At 40.6% G+C, this 17,107-nt stretch overlaps 2 protein-coding genes across 2 annotated transcripts; one reads left to right on the top strand and one right to left on the bottom strand.

Annotated features, from left to right (window-relative positions):
* Positions 1-2,701: 2,701 nt before the first annotated feature.
* On the bottom strand, positions 2,702-3,649 carry LOC145459096 (proteasome subunit alpha type-3-like). The gene has a single exon (XM_080337692.1). It carries the CDS (start codon positions 3,573-3,575, stop codon positions 2,823-2,825), a length of 753 nt encoding a protein of 250 aa, XP_080193818.1. The 5' UTR covers positions 3,576-3,649; the 3' UTR covers positions 2,702-2,822.
* A 7,742-nt stretch (positions 3,650-11,391) lies between these two features.
* LOC145459520 (3-galactosyl-N-acetylglucosaminide 4-alpha-L-fucosyltransferase FUT3-like) lies at positions 11,392-15,875 on the top strand. The gene is made up of 3 exons (XM_080338173.1): positions 11,392-11,800; positions 13,691-13,970; positions 14,577-15,875. Exons 1-3 carry the CDS (start codon positions 11,578-11,580, stop codon positions 15,454-15,456), a joined length of 1,383 nt encoding a protein of 460 aa, XP_080194299.1. The 5' UTR covers positions 11,392-11,577; the 3' UTR covers positions 15,457-15,875.
* The last annotated feature ends 1,232 nt before the right edge of the window (positions 15,876-17,107 follow it).

Genomic DNA, 17,107 nt, shown 5'->3' with positions numbered 1-17,107 from the left:
TGCCCAAAAAAGTTTCAAAACCACTGTTTTAGTGTCTTAATAGCAGAACGTGGATAGGGGTTTAAATAGAGTTGAAAAGGTATCATGCTTAACATTGATTCCCTAAAATCAACACATTCACTGAGCAGCATCAAAAACAATGTAATTTAAAAATAAAATACGCTGGAAAAGATAGGTAAAATTTTCACTCGGCCCGCCAACGTATTTTCTACTTCTCATTTGACCCGCGGAGGAAAATAATTGCCCACCCCTGACTAAACAGTTGTTTCCAAATTAGATTAAAATTAGAATTAGAGCTACACAATTTTTCCAGATTAGATTAAAGTTAGAATTAGAGCTATACAGATTATTGCAAATTAGATTAGAATTAGCGAATTACTGAATTAGCAACAACGTCGGAATTGAATAAAATTGTGAATGGCAAAGAAATAGGCTACAGCAAAAATCAAGTTCGGTTCATATCAAAACACATTGCTTTACGATAAGCATTAAAATGGTTAACGTGTACAGTACACCCAGCTTGACTCGTTTTGCACTATATACCAGGGGTCACCGACACGCGGCCCGTTTATGATCATGATATCTGTTGTTGTATTTGTACTTCTATAATAAAATATTACTTCTTTTGTGTTAACCGTGCCTATCGCTCATGTTAGTGAGCAGCGCATTGTAGCCTACTACCGTAATGTTTTAACGTGGTTGCTCAACAGTGTGGCCTATTTCGTCTCGATATTGTATTCTTGCGCCCCACCGCCTCAACGAAATTTGAAAAGTGGCTCGCGACGCGTTTTGAGTTGGCGACCCCTGCACTATAAAGTTCTCCTGCATGGCTGAAAACTCCTTCCAGCGGAGCCGATTTTGCAGTCATCCCTACGAGTTCTCGAACAACAGCCTTGAGAAGAGGAAAACGATTTTCTCTTTCCCAGTAACTCAAAACATCACAGTCCATACTCTCACGCTCTGCTGCGAGATATATTTCCACTCCATCGTCTAATATAGTTTCGTTGGTTAGATCTGAAGCAAATATCCTCTATTTTCTGGATGTAGTTGAGAGCATAAAAGTGAACAAGCCTGTGTTAACTATCTGTTTCCTTTGTTGCTGTTCTTTTTGTGATCGAAACTAGAAGGTTGTTCGCAGACTACAAGCCACTATGCTAACATGGATATTTTTTGTCACAACTAGGAATATACGGTGTAAGTAATGCGATGGCGGCTTGACACTGGATTTCACTGCGCGAGGGGGATGTCCTTGTAAACTCGTTATAAATGCCGCGGACAAAGAGGCATTTTCCGGATAACAATAAATTAGATTAGAATTAACTTTCGGGTGTTGAAACATTTCACAAATTAGGTTAGAATTCGAATATAAGAACTTTTCACGAATCAGATTAGAATTAGATTACTGGCATTTTGCTCTAATTTAGTGAAATTAGACAACTAGAATTATCTAGTTGTTCAAGTCTGGCCCCAGGTTTAGGCAAAGTGGAATACGGAGAAGTTGTATCGTATGCGGTTTCAACACTTTCCGCGATTAGTATACGTTAATAACAAATATTGTGGATCGTAAAATTTATATTTGATGTAGCTTTATTTTCGGAAAATAGAGGCATTCCGCATTACTGGAACTACTATCTTTTATGCTTCAACATGCATGTTCTGCAGACAAAAGAACAGAAAGTAATTAGAACTCAATGTATGACACTTGGAATTGAAAGTGAAATACAAATACCACTTCTAAAAAGAGTAAAATTTATTTCATTTCTTTTGTCCATAAAGCTTCAAAGGTGTTCTGCTAAAACAGGTGTAACGTTCAAAACAGCCGGATTTTCCGGATTAGCAAGACATGTCATGGGCTGCTAGATTACGATAGGATATGTAATTGCTAGATTGCGAAACGGTAGTTTCAAACGCTATGGTGGGCCATAATTACTGTGATGAAATATTTGATATGGGCGACAATGCGGCGTAAGCGGAACCAAGCAATCCGGTAACTAAATTATATTCATTTATACTTACGTGAAACCATATTTGCCACTCCATAACTACTGTGCGCAAAGCGCAACAAAGGTTCTTGATTTCACTTGACTTTTATTGAATTTCAATGTTGGTACTCCGTGACAACAGTCCCGAAATTCCTCAAGCTATCATTCGTAATGGGGGATTAAACTACTTCTACTTGACGAACTGAAAATAGCGAAAGTAAGTAAGTAGACCGCAAAATATTATGAAGTAGGAGTAGAGAAAATCATATCTACTTGAGTAATTACAAGAAGTGGAAAACTACTTGAGTAGTTCCAAAAAGTAGAAGTAGGCTACTTCGTTACTGACCACCTCTGGTAATATGACATCTCATTGAAATTAAGGCATAGAGAGAGAGAGAGAAGGGGGATATTCGTTTTCGTCTGCACCATCGAGATGCTTTCGAAGACGGATATGTGATACGACCGTAAAGTCATCTAGTCTGCACCCGTTTTTTTTTCTCCTCCATGCTATCCATGGATGCTGAGCGCCAAGCAGGATAGCCGTGGATACCAGTTTTCGAGTCTTTCGTCTGACCCGGCCGGGGATCGAACCCACGACCTACCGATCAAGTAGCCGGACGCATCACCATTACACTATCTTGCTCGGTCGAAAGACTTACCAACTGCTGGACCACTAATTCGTGAAATCTGTATCAAATGGAGTATCATAAATGAGAAAATTACAAGTTTCAACATGTATTTAAGATTTTTTGAATCTACAAAATAGCAGCCATCAATCTGAACCGGCCAACATCTTGTAGATGGTGCTGTACAAACGTCTATCGAATGATAAGTGTGATTTTAATCTTCATCCGAATCGCTGTCCTCCATCGATTGTTTGGCATAATCTTCCGCCTGTTTTTGTAAATCTTCCGGAACCAACGAATGTTTCTTACCAGAGTCGTTCCCCACCCAGCTTAGTTGTAGTTCAAAATCTTTGTCTTTGACTTCGTCATGAACGATGTAAATAATCTTTGCAGCTTCCTTGATAGCTTCTTTACACGTAATGTTAGAGAAATCGATTTTTTCTATTTCTGTTTTGGCTCCCTGCTTGGCTTTGCCGATTGCGCAGCCGTTGTATCCACACGACAATCCTGATGGGTCAATCATGTACAACTCCGGCTCATCTAGCATTGATGACAGCAGTACGCTAGCTCCGAATGGTCGGTACGCACCATATAGTGTGTATAAATGTATATACATTGCGACCCTACGAGTGAGATATTTTAGAGGAATCGGGGCACAAAATTCACTTCTGTAATTTGCAGCTTCGTCCCGTGCGATTTCCACGATGTGTCTTGCGTCTGCCAGTAATCCTGCAATTGCGATTCCGATGTGTTTGTCAATGTTGAATATCCTCATGTTGGAATCGTCTTCATGTAAACTTGAGACAACCAGTTTCTCCACGGCCAAGACTACGCCATCTTTGCATTTGATTGCGATCGCAGTACTGCTGTTTTCCACGGCTTTTTGAGCGTATTCCACTTGGAATATTCTTCCGTCGGGAGAGAATTGATCGGCACTCAAGTCATAACCAGTTCCTATAGAACTCATGCTTGCTTGAAACTAGATTATTGATACTGTATATTGCTGATCTGTAGAAACACGTTTTATTGATCAATATTGTTTCGGTACTCATACTCAACACAACAATTACTATACAATAGAATGATATATTCATATTGAAATAAACAAGAATATTTTCGGCTGACACTCGTCACTAGTAGAGAATTGGAAAGAGCATTGTATATGAGCAATCGTATCACCAAATATGATGTCACTGGCATGAGATTTCGAATAATCGAGGCGAAGGGATCGCTCAAGTTCAATGTACTATTCTTAGATGGTACACGACGAACTATTTGGGTTGGCGCAAACTAGGTTGGCATATTTTGATAAATGTCGACTCCAAGGCACATAAAGCAAAGTGTGAACAGCCTCTCCGGCTCACAATGACGCGCAATCTGTCTTCTCATAATTTTTTGCACAAACAGAATACGGTAATGCAACAAATGTTTCCAAATGGCAGAATATATGGCCGGTGCCTGCTCTGATTCAAGCTTCGGGAGATGAGTCAGGGCCTACGCATAAGTCAATGGCGACATTTTCTCTGAGCCTGAGACATTTTCTCTGAGGACAGATTCAATTATATCATCTGGACCACTGGACGTGACCAGAGTAGGACAACTTACAACTAGAACTAGCTTTTCCAAATTAGATCAGAATTTAAATTATCGGTACACAGTATTTTCGAAATTAGATCAGAAATTAGTGAATTTGCAAAAACTTGAAACTGAATTGAAAATTAAATCAAGTTTAGTTCATACGGTATCAAAACACAGTTCATTCTCATAAGCAGATGAGAATGTCAAATGTCTGTAGGCCTACCTACCTAAAGCTTGGCTAGTTCCGCTTAACACTATACATAGTTAACTCCTACAGCATATTCAGGAAATTACCAGAAAGAAATCAGATCAGAATTAAAATTAGATCATAGAAACATTTTACAAATTAGATATCATTCTAATTAATCGCGTTACACAGCTGCAATTATCTAGTGGCTCAAATCTGGACATTATCACCGATAAGGCACTAAGACGTATTAATTATTGTATGATACTTTTATTAAATTCCTTTTTGGAGCATCATCGCTGCTCACATGTTATATCAGGCAAAACGTACCGAGATTCCAGTGTGGCCGTGGCCGGCGCGCGGCGCGTTTCATAGATTACTCGTCCAAGACTGGTGTAACTATATACAAGTACTGACGATTACTCTACCAAAACAAGGACATTGTACAACTCCCATCCAATCGCTATACTGAAAGTAGAAGGCTGCAGGCCTGCAGCGCAGCTACAACCTACAAACATTGTGCAGTTTGTCCCTATTTCCACTTTTCAAGCGCCGTTCAAACATGACTGTGCATATCCCTATATTGTGACTAAGCAAGTTTTATGCACCAATGACGATGGGTTTACTTGTACTTGACTGTACTGTCCTTGTTTACGAAAAATCCAGTTTATGTAACCATAGTGTCCTATATGGTGTCGACGCAGGCAAATCTCACGCCTCAGTGAAATTGTATCACGTCACAATTTCCATTTGGCTACAGGCAATTTGACGGTCATTTTTGACCGGCCTGCCGAGCATTAAACTTGGTAAAACAGATATCAATCGAAAGCTGACTCTACACTGATTACGAAAATATAAATTTTATTCCGCTCGTGGCCCTGGAACTCCCACAATCAGCCTCGAATTTTTCATTGTTATGGAGATTGGCATTATGACGCACGTGCTATCGATAGCACCTCGGTCAATTTTAACTGCTCCGCCTTTGGCGAATTTCGTGTCCGACGCCGCACAAATTTCCTTCTACGGCCGCAGGTTGGCCACCCCGGCACCCCTGCGTAAAGGCATCGAAGTCTCGTCATCGTCGCTGCACCAAAGAATATATTCAATTTCGGTAGGTGGCGACATATAATTTATAGAGTCACAAAATCCGTATTAGCCAGGGCAGTGGTTCTCAAAACTTTGCTAAACACGGCCCGTTAATATTCGGGTTACCATATTTTGCAATCGGGAAAGGAGGTCACTTTTTCAAAATTTTCAGACTCAGGAAAAATTCAGGTAAAATTCAGAAAAAAATATAAATTTTTCCCGACTTTGCGGTTGGTTGACCAAAAAAAAAGAGTTTGCCACCTTCGTTCGAACAACCAATTTCCTACTTAGCGTCATTTATGCCCATTCGCACTATATTAGCTCTAAAAGCTGTAAAGGAGGACTAACTGCCAAAAAGGAGGACATTTAGGCGTCATCGGAGGACATTTTCAAAGACCAGAAAAATGAGGACAAATCTTCCTAAAGGAGGACGTATGGTAACCCTGCCTTAATGATAATGAAAAATTTCACTTCGTCATGTAACAAAATATTAAAAAGAGCAACCAGCATGTTTGCAATCCCAACTTATAGTTTGATGGCATGGAAGGTTATCACTGTTAAGATACCTTTCGAATATGAAACCTGGACTATACTAGAGGTCGACCGATATTGATTTTTACAGGCCGATACCGATACCGATATTTCGACGCTCACAAGGCCGATAACCGATATCATAGGCCGATATTAATATGGAAGGAGCAGAGAACTATTTCGCCAAAAATATTATATATTAGGCAAGGTGGCGCTTGTTCATGCCACAGAAAGGTGAACAACAAACGAGAAAACTGAAATCGAAAAGACTTATTGCTTAATTGTGAACATTCGTTGAAATTTGGGATAACCCGAAAATCAAAACATGATACAGAATTGCAGATCAGTTCAGAAAAGGTAGATTGTAGTTAGATATAAAATATCGGTCGCGATATCTGCCTAGATTGGCCGATACCGATATTCGAGAAAGTTCCAAATATCGGCGCCGATAATCGGCCAAGCCGATAATCGGTCGACCTCTAGACTATACACCGAGTAATAATGTCGAGATGGAAACAATATCAGTTAAATATTTAGTCAAAAATAATCATGTGCAGTGGTAGCACGTTGCATAAACGTAGCGATTTCGGTGTAATTCCTTCTAGTTCTTGACTTAGGCTCGGCTCAAACGTACCAGACCTTAGGCTAAATCAAAAACCAATGGCGCGGGCCGCAAGTCATTCAAACTTGACACTTATTCACGGGACAAACAATTTTTCTGTTCGGGACGTTCGGGTCTCAGGTATTCGCATTCGAACTGATACATAAACTTGGCGATTTCTAGATTCCGCATATCACATATGTTTATGACACCGAATCTCTTCAGCAGCGACTTGTTGGGTTGACAACCAGGCCCCTCTGGGGCCCTAGCTATGATACGGAGTACGTTATGTTCAATGTTCCCTTTAAGCTGCGCACGTGCGCAAATGCGCAGTGCTGAAACGGTCTCTGCGCACAGAAAATCTAAGCTGCGCACAAAAAATCCGAAGTGAGTTTTTTTTTAGTCGTTGCGCGCTGTTGTCCAATGGACCACGTAGGCACGCAGACTCGTGAAAAATTAAAGGGAACATTGCCCGCAAATAGTGCTATCACTGAAGTCTGAAACCGAGGTACAAGTGCGGCCCGCAAAGGTAAATATTGCGCTCCTTGAAGAAATGAGAATTTGCTATGACGTGCGCCTCACGAAAGAGATTTTTTTAGTATGGTCTCGCACGCGTGAGCGATACTGATATCATTTTAATAGCGCATTATTTTCTAGGAATGGCGAAATAACATGGTTTAACAAAGTTATAAATAACAACGGGCTAGCTCGAAGTTAATCTGCGAGAAACTAACGAATAGTCCTCTCCGCGTGGCATGAACATTGCGCAAGATTTACTCAGGACCGTAACTGCCGCACCCAAACCCCCCAATTGGAGGGCCGAGCTCGAAGGAGGCCCAAAATTATTTCGTGAATTATCATAAATCATGGCGTTTTGTTTTAATTCGCGCAATGCAATTCGCGATTTAATATTGCCAGATATGTTGATTATTGGGTACCCTTTCGTAACAAAAAATACGCATGATTTATAGAAATGAGCACTTGGGCGTCGGCCATTACCGCACCACGACGCGCCAAGACTTGAAGTTATAGGCTATGTAACATGCGACTGTGAGAAGTGCACCAGAACGATCAGCAGCGAGCAAGCCTTGGCCGAAAAGGACTGTCCTTGTGCTGACCGAAAACTTCGATATCTATACATATATGTTTGTCCATAGGCGCCTAATTGGCTGGCGCCGAATATTCTTGTCCTGGCGATCCGAGTCCCACAACAAGACAAATGCCATATCGAGGGAACATTATTTGCCAGTAAAGAAATACCAATTTGAAATCGTGTACGTCTTTTAGTTTAGTACGTTTGGGCGATTTCAATATCTTTTGACATAGCAGATAGAAGGTCACGAAATCATCATAACGAAGTCAATATATCAACGGGTACGCCCGAAGTTGTTTTATTATTATTTAGAGGGCCTATCAATTCCAACACACCTCCCTCGATCAGCTCTACCGCTAAATCTGATTATGTGAGCACAGAGATGATAAAAATTGATAGCAATATATATGCAATTCCCGATCATATTGACCGATTCAATCATGAATTATATAATTTTTTTTAGGCCGTTTAGGCCACACAACCACTAAATTGGCACGAAATGTAGATTAAAAGTACCGGAAAAAAGCGTAGATCCCGAGGGGGTCTGGGGGGCGAAGCCACCCAGAGGTTAGTTTTATTACCCTATTGGCGGCAGGTTGCGCACTGTTGTCCAAGGGCCTGCGCAGTGAGTTGGCGTGTTTGCGCAGACTCATGAAAAATTAGAGGGAACATTGGTTATGTTGTAGTTTTTACAGTGGCTCGAGTGCAGTTTTACTGGCAGGTCCCCAACAGAGGATGCCGTATTTAACTTCGGTTGGATTAAGGATTTAAAGAGTATCAGAAGAACTCACGCTAGCATGAAGCGTCTAAGGCTGTAGAACTACAGGCCGCATTCTGGTGATAATTTAGTGTCTAGGGACTGAATATGACTCTTCCAGGATATGTCCGAGTCCAGTAAAACCCCGAGATATTTGGCATTTTCTGTGTTGGAAACGGGCTGACCAACGATGTTAACTGTTGGGTTATTTTTTGAATTTACTGTCAGCAATTGGGATTTCGAGGCGTTTATGCAAATGTTATTTTGGGCCGTCCACTCATGCACTTTGGGCATTTGGTCACTAGTCAGGGCATCCAGCTCTGCCGTCGAAGATGCGGAAGAGAGGAGGTGAGTATCATCTGCGAACAGAGTGGTGTTCAATGAGGAGGTATCAAAAATTTCGTTGACATATTAGGTGAAAAGGACCGGTCCAAGTACTGAGCCTTGGGGTACACCACAGGTCACCGGGTGAGGAGAGGACAAGGTGTTTGAGATTGTAACCATTTGTTGGCGTCCAGTGAGGTAACTTTTCATGAGCTCAAGTTGTGGGCCCCGAAGTCCGTAACGCGCCAATTTCGAGATGGGAATTCTATGACGTACGCAGTCAAACGCTTATTTTAGACCGAGAAAAATGCTACATCCCACATTTCACTTCTGTGAGATATCATAATACTGTTCAGCCACTTTGATGAGGGCATGTGAGGCTTGATGTTTGTTTCTGAAGCCAAATTGTTGAGGGGAAATGACAGAAATTTTGGCGAGGTATGAGGATAGGATAGATGTTTGATAGACAGATCATAAAAGCATCAGCGAACACCTACAACACGCATTCAACAGCTAATCCTAATTGCGATACAGGTTCCATCGTCTGATCGATGCAAGGTCCGGTATCAGTCACAATCTAGCATCCGTGTATGGGTAGTACGACATTTAATATCGCAATATACTTAGGATTATTACCGCTGTTGAATCTTGGAAGTTTCAGCACAAATTAAACTAATTCTGAATTCATAAACTTTATTTATCTCAGGCTACTTCGCGCCCCCTTCAGATGCTTTTGCGCCCGTTGTTTGAAAACCACTGTGCTAGAGAGCTTTTGTTTGACTATGCGCGGTCCATCCAGATCCAGAGTTATCATAACAAAACAACCGCCTCATTACATGGTTATAGTAATGTACTGCTTATTCATATTGCAAACCAAAATATCACTAAATAGAGTACGTTCGGAGCCGCACGATACACTCATAAGGTATAACAAAAATATGAAGCATGAAAGCACGTACCAAAAAATAGCATTACAAACAAGAAAAAATACACAAATCAATTTATTGTCCAACTTGGCATTGGCTTTGAGCTTCAAGAAGTGTGTCAACGAGAGGCGTAATTGAAGAGAATGAAGTATGAAGTAACTGCTTGAGGTGTTCAACTGGTCAGCGGTCAATCGATTGCGATATTGATTTTTGATTCTGATTTTTTTGCTTTTGCTACCTATGTTGATCACAATAAAGAATCGTTTTTCTGGGCATTGGTTATCAAGTTGGGATACTTTCCCTCTGGAAAATTACTCCGAAATTCAAGTAATTCTACAATTTTGAATAATTGCTTGAGCTCGATATCTGACTGCATGTCTAGCAACTGAAGTTGAAAATGACTAGGGCAGTGGTTCTCAACCGGGGGTCCGCGTGTGTCCTGTGATATAAACACTAAAAAACTTCAAGATGAGATGTTAGATAGAAATAATAGGCCTGGCGTGATACGTTCATTAAAAACTTGAACCAAAAGCTGTCGTCGGAAGCGTTTCGGGTTAATATTACATTCGCCACCACCAATCTTTGTGGAAATGGATTTTCGGCACTTGTTCATATCAAATCAAAGACGCGTATTTCCAAGACAACAAATACAGCTGTAAAATCCGCTTCGAAATAATATAAGTCGACGCAATTTCTACATATAGTGGGATGGTATTTTCAAGAAACGTCATTTCGTGGCTGTATATCACTAGCCTACAATTTGCACAAGACAAATGACGGTTGCACGATAATTGAGCTAATTTTGAACGAGAATTTGAGGGGGTCCGAATGGGTCCTTGACGGTTCAAAAGGGGTCCACGAAGACAAACAGGTTGAGAACTACTGGACCAGGGGCAGTGGCCTCATTAACTGGGCAATAGCATATGAAAACATTTTCATAACGGGCAAAATAGCATTCATATCGTCAATGCGGCGGTTGAAATCATCAATTAAGTAGCCGATTAGCTTGTTGTATGCATCAAATGATCCATTGATTTGATGGTCAGATACCGTTGGAAAATCTGTTGTAATACCACCTAAACTTAAGTCTGGTGGTGAGCTGACTTAAATTTGAGTGCCGATCCGAACGCATTTGAGTGTGAGTATACTTTTTGGCGTGAGTTGAGTAACAAAATCGTTGCTGAGTAGAGAATATCGCTACTCGACAGCAGAGGAATTGATCTCCACCCTTAATTATAAACTCCAGACTCCAAGCCAAGCAAGGGTAATTTTTGAATATGAATTTGATTTTTTTGTTATAAATTTATTTTTGAATATTTTTGTGGGATTTTCAAACGTCTATCCGCATGCGGCTCCCAGCTAGCTTTCTTGCGACTCTCGGAGCCGCAGTTGGGAATCACTGATATAGGCTAACTGGTCCGACGACGACGTTCGACGGTGTTATCGCTTTGACATATAGAAATTGCCCAGGTAAATATAACAACAGTTCGCAGTAACATTGCAATTTTTCGCTTAGCAACCGTTGTATTTTTCTCCATAGTTTGTTCGTCTATCTGTTGATGGATTCATACATGAGCATTGGCAATCTTCGTCACCGAATCGTATTTCTTCAACTGATCGATAGACATTTAATTACAGGTAATTACGGTATCACAATGAGCTGTTCGTTCAAGTAAACGCCGAATTTGCGCAAGCTATCGATACGCAAATAATACGTCGATGTACCGAGTACGAAATTGCCATCAATTATGACAAATGACACCGACTTGAGAGAGGAATAGCAAGTTATATTGGAAAGTTGTTTTACCTCTGAATGAGGACGCGGATATTCCGAGAAAATTAATGTGGATATAAATATATACAACATTTTAGTCCAGGCAGGAGCGATGAAACGTGAAACAGCTTCCATGCGATCAGTTTACAAGGCTATCGTAATATTGTTATTTGCGTCTTCCATCATTCTTTTGAGTCTCACACATATGCATAAGTCGCGAGATACATTCGAAGTCCCCATCAACATACAGGTCGTGAACGAGGAAGTTAGCAAGAGGGCTGTTATTGCAAGAGTGAAAAGTTTACCAGAAGAGAATTCCAGCTATTCGGTTCCGAGTGAGAAAATTATCTTGTTGCCTAACAAATAAGATATCTAGTTGGTTCTCTGCTTCTCTGTGCAACAAAACCGCCCTAGTCATAGTTGACATCGACACAACTCATACGGCAACCGGAGCTAGGCACAATAATTCGAATATTGGCATCCGAATAATTCTAACGATTCGAGTCGAATAGTGAGAGACGATATTTTCGAGTACTGCAATTATACGCATCTTTCCACGCAGAGTGTTATTATCAACGAAACCAGCTCTATGTAGCGAGCCGCGAGTATTTTATTAATGATCAAGTAACATATAAACGATTAATCATGGATTTTGTTTCTTCTATTAGATATTATCTAGGGCAAGTTTTTGCAGCTTTTGCAACTTTTATTACAGCTTCCGACAGCTTCGTAGATACTCAGAATCCACGTATTATGGTGTTTTAAGCTGTTCGGAGAAATTTTAAAGTGCACATTTTTGCTACTTTTCTCTAGTTTTCATAGCCAACTTTTACTGCAACTTTTATCAAATATTGCGTAAAAATGCGTAAAAAACAAAGAGCTATATGATGGGTTAGTTGCATCTCAGTGTTATCTATATGACACAATTTAGAGAAGTTCAACTCCCCCTGCCAAGCACGACGGTGCCCGAATAATATGGAAATGGATCGCTTTATTAATTCTGTCGTATAAATTTGAAATAGTTTCCCATTTCACGACCGCCTAGGCGAGACCGTCGAAAATTATATTTTCACTGGGTGCTATTGATTTTGTTAAAGTCGCCAAGAGTGAGCATTTCTGTAATGCCTTTGGTCAAGTTTGCAGACCTAGGGGGGTGGTACGGGGTGCGTTATTCTACTTGTTTTAGGGGGAGGGGGTTATCGCTATGCTGTTTGGAATTTTTTGGGAAAATTATTCCCGTATTGCGTAATTTTTTTGCTGTGTGCCGGGGAAAAAATGTAATTTTGGGTGGTTTCGTCACCCCGTTAAATGGCGAAGAAACAAATTTGACAGCTCTGCGGGAACTAGGTTATACAACGGAGCCTTTCTAGTATCTCATACAATAATAATTAAACAAAAATTATAAATACTGCAACTTTTGTTAAAATTAAATGCAACTCTCTCGCGATTTTAGTGCAACAAAAACTTGCCCTAGTAATATCTCATGTAAATGTCTTTCAGTACAGCAATATCACGATCGTCTCAGACTCACTAGCCCTATGCCTACTCAAGTAGAAGTAGACATAAAACCATAAATTTCTACTCAATTACCAGTAGAAGTAGCAATTTCGAAGAAATGTGCAAATTACTTCAAATACAAGTAAATAAATGAAGATGTACAAAGAAGGCCTACTCAAGCAAGTAGCTTCAAAAAGTACATTTGGTCAATGGATCACATATTTTTAGCAGTGAATCAGAGGTGCAGATTGCATCATTGCAACTAAGGCAAAATGACCAATGGCACTGTAGGTCAAATTTGCGAAAATATGTTCAGCTTAAAGGGACTCGTTCGTCCAGTTGCCATGACAATTTCGCTTATAAAAGTAATGCAATTATATTCCCAATCTATTTTCGATTTTACCAAACCTAAAGTGTGAAAAGTAAGTATTTTCGTCTCTAAAGACTTGTTAAGTAGAAGTGGAAGTAATCTGTAACATGTAAGTAGAGTCAGGATAAGTACTCGGAATAAGTAGATTTACTTTGTTAGTGACCACTAATGCTCGAAACCATTCATACCCTATAGGTCCATCAGGACGGGGTTTGGATAGCCTTTTAGAAGTTGGAATGCAACAGTACATGAACAGTACGCAATAACAGCACCACGTCCACTTGACTTCCACTAGTTCATGCTCAAGTGTCCATGATACCCAACATGTCTCACACATACCTATCTCTGATACTTTCAGATCCACACGCGAAGTACGTCGTTGCTATTGGGAGGCAAGGATCTTTGAAGTTGATCGCTGACAGAACAAGCCAAAACGTTGAAACCCCAAAGATTGTTATTTGGAATGGCCAGGAAAGCGGGAAAAAAGACAACAAAAATGAACTTGAATATGTGTTATCACAAATATGCGGTGGCTGCCAAGTCACCAGAGATAGGACAAATATGCACAACAGTGCTGCTGTGGTTTGTTTCAACGATATCAGCCTATTTCAGGAAAATCCGCCGGATCAGCGTCGAAGGTTAGCCACAACATATAGGCTAATCACCTCAATTCATGATTAAAATAACACTCAACATAAATTTTCGTTTTTGGACTTCAAGGTTGGATAAAGTAGTCGGTGTAAACATGAGTAAGCGGGCCAATCTTACCTGAGTACTCCAAAGTAGAAGTACGTCATTACTGACCAATGATCACTGTATGTTGGGTATGGATATAGGCCTATGAACCTAAAACACCACTATTACAGTTAGTCGGATAATAAAATAGTCCCGTCTGGTCAAGTTCATAAAGCGTTTGTCAGTGGCCTAGAACTGGACAATTTTTGTATAATTTTCGGCTTTTATCAAATTTTAGGCCTACTATATTCCGATATTACATCGAAGTACTTCTGATGTAACAATTTATGGTCGTGCATGGGTTCTTCTGTCCTGCCAGTAATCCAGCATCATGTCTACATTATACATTTACCGAGCCAAGGTCCCAAATACAGTCAACAAATGTGTTTATTGTCTCAGGAAGCCTATTATCCTTGTATACCGCTGGTTTAGCGACGCAACTAAATTTCCGATGTACCAATCATCTTGCAATCTTCACGCATCTGACGATGATTCATTACTTATTGCAGGAGCCCAAAACAAACGTACGTATTCTGGAGTCGCGAAACGCCAGCCAAGACAGTGGGACACAGATCCAAGCTGGAGAGCTCAGCGTACGACAGTCTTTTCAACGCAACTCTGTTCTTCCGACGCGATTCGGATGTGATTCAATATTTCGGAAACACTGAGTTGGCGCTGAGGACGTCAAAAGCGATGGAACGCAAACTCGGCAGAAAAAGATTTCTTGAATCGAAGACGAAAGGCGCTCTCTGGTTTGTTAGCAATTGCGATCATACCTACGGCGCGATACACCGTTTGATGTACGCGAGAAAGTTGGTGGAAGAAGGACTTGACTTGGACAAATTCGGCAAATGCTTTACTGGAACCGAGAGGTTCGATGCAAAAGCGCTGGACGCCACGAAATACCGGTTTTACTTGTCATTCGAAAACTCGATTCATTGCCCTGATTACGTGTCGGAGAAGTTTTGGAGAAACGCCCTGCAGAGTGGCCTCGTGCCGATCGTATGGGGCCCACTGAAAGCCGACGTTTTGGCAGTTGCGCCCCATAATTCATTCATACACGCCGACGACTTCAGACATCCCCGCGATCTCGTTAAATACATAAATTATTTAACCACAAACAACACCGCATACATGGAATACCACCGTTGGAGGGATTTACCAATGAATACAAAGGTTCAAGATGAAGACGTCGCAAGAGGGCCTCAAGGAGCGTTTTGCCGTTTATGCAAGATATTGGTAAACGCAGATAAACCCCGCAAAATCATTCCGTCCATATCGAAATGGATGTACGATACGCGAAGTGGCGATGGGAAATGCTATAGGCATAAGATACCGGCAAAAGAATTGAAGAAACACAATTCGCAGGCTGATTTGACTAATTTCTAATTGTTGACTCACGTTCACATTTCAAGTCAGTACCGATGACGAATACATTTGTATTTAAATATTGATAGAAAGGACCTGATCATTTTCAGTATCAGTTTAATAATATTATCATCATTTCAAAGCACCACAAAACTGCGATCCAAAGAAAAGATAGGAAAATGTCGAAACGACTTGGAGTATAGTCTTTGAGATCAGACACACCCTAGGCAAAGTAGAGAAGAGGCATGCACACTGAATGAAAAGTAAATCAGAGAATATAGAAGGCAAGCGACAAAATGAGGTGGCATTTGGCGGAAGGCGAGATCGACATGTCAGATCGTGTTCCAGTAATCCTGAAGGCTGGTTATAGTATTCATTTAGAAGAAATTGCTTGTATTTCGCGGTAACGAGTGTCAGGGCCGTGAAGAGGGACACAGATATCACATGCCTGTTTTGATTAATTAATTACCACCCAGGATTTATTAATTACAACCCTGGATTTATTAATTAACACCCTCGATTAATTAATTACCACCCTGGATTATTATATAATTACCACCCAACTGGAGGCAAGAAGTGCTGACGATATAAAGTAACGTCTACTTTCTTTCAGCAATGACATGATTGGTATGCCTAGCTCTAGCCGGACAATTACATTTAGTCGATTCGTTATGTTTCTGATTTAAAAACTCTCCATACACCTTATCCACGGTTTCTAAATAGGTCTACCTCTTATGTTGCCATGGGTATTATAAGCCTATATGTTCCCATACGCACACCGGTCATTAGCAGCGCGAATGGCAAAGTTGGCTAGCTGTCATTAGCACAGACAATGAGGATGTTTTATGTGAATTGCATGAACGGTCGAATTCGTGAAAGTTCCAGATGTAAGTAAGTGTGAGTATATGTTTCAATCGTTCGGGATGACGAGAGAGAGAGAGAGAGAGAGAGAGAATCTTTATTCGTATACATTACATATCAACATAACACTACAAAAATGTAACAGTGAAATGCGACATGCAAGGTAGACGAGACTGCGAAATTGCTGTCGTAGCGACTTTGGGATGGATTATGTTCAGCTATTTGCCGCGAAATTATTTATAGTGAAGTTAGTACGTTGTAGAGAGCTAAGGCCTCGGGGTTATGCCTTCACGTGCTGCACTGGCGTGATATTATGATATTATGCGATAGCAACGGGCGGTAAAATTTGTAAATAAAGAATTTGCCGTTCCGATCGACTGTGATCGCAGTAGATAGATTCTTTTTCGCCTAGTATGATAAATGTAGAAACTAAATCACTGGTTGCCTTATCGTGAGAGGCTTTGGGAGAGTAGATAACCAAGTTAGTTATGAGAGTTATTAAGGAAGAAAATAAATGAGCCAGCTAGGCATTCACGAGCAAAAACAGAAAATATCGCGCTTTCCTAGCAATATTGCTATATTCATTGCCTACGCCGATATCAGGGATATCTAACTAAGCTATAGATACCTAGAACTAAGTTATAGATATCCCTGGCCGATATATAATAAATTAAAAATTGTTGTTAATATGTTATAGCAATAACTATCTTTGCAACAAGGCCCCGATTGGCCTATGGGAAACACCTTCACTGCGGGTCAATAGGCTTGTGTACGGAAATCACGGAATGTATTCCAGAGACGACGGAACGAA

This window comes from Botryllus schlosseri, chromosome 16, assembly GCF_051294905.1.
Source record: "Botryllus schlosseri isolate E-star chromosome 16, Bs_hap1, whole genome shotgun sequence".
Classification (NCBI taxonomy): domain Eukaryota; kingdom Metazoa; phylum Chordata; class Ascidiacea; order Stolidobranchia; family Styelidae; genus Botryllus; species Botryllus schlosseri.
Note: the sequence above shows the minus strand (reverse complement) of the source record. Positions and strands in the feature narration are given on the sequence as shown.

Coding starts and splice junctions, on each gene's coding strand:
- LOC145459096 (XM_080337692.1), bottom strand. CDS start 3,575: ATGAGTTCTATAGGAACTGGTTATGACTTGAGTGCCGATCAATTCTCT.
- LOC145459520 (XM_080338173.1), top strand. CDS start 11,578: ATGAAACGTGAAACAGCTTCCATGCGATCAGTTTACAAGGCTATCGTA. Junction 11,801..13,690: donor TTCCAGCTATTCGGTTCCGA/GTGAGAAAATTA, acceptor TGATACTTTCAG/ATCCACACGCGAAGTACGTC. Junction 13,971..14,576: donor CCGCCGGATCAGCGTCGAAG/GTTAGCCACAAC, acceptor TACTTATTGCAG/GAGCCCAAAACAAACGTACG.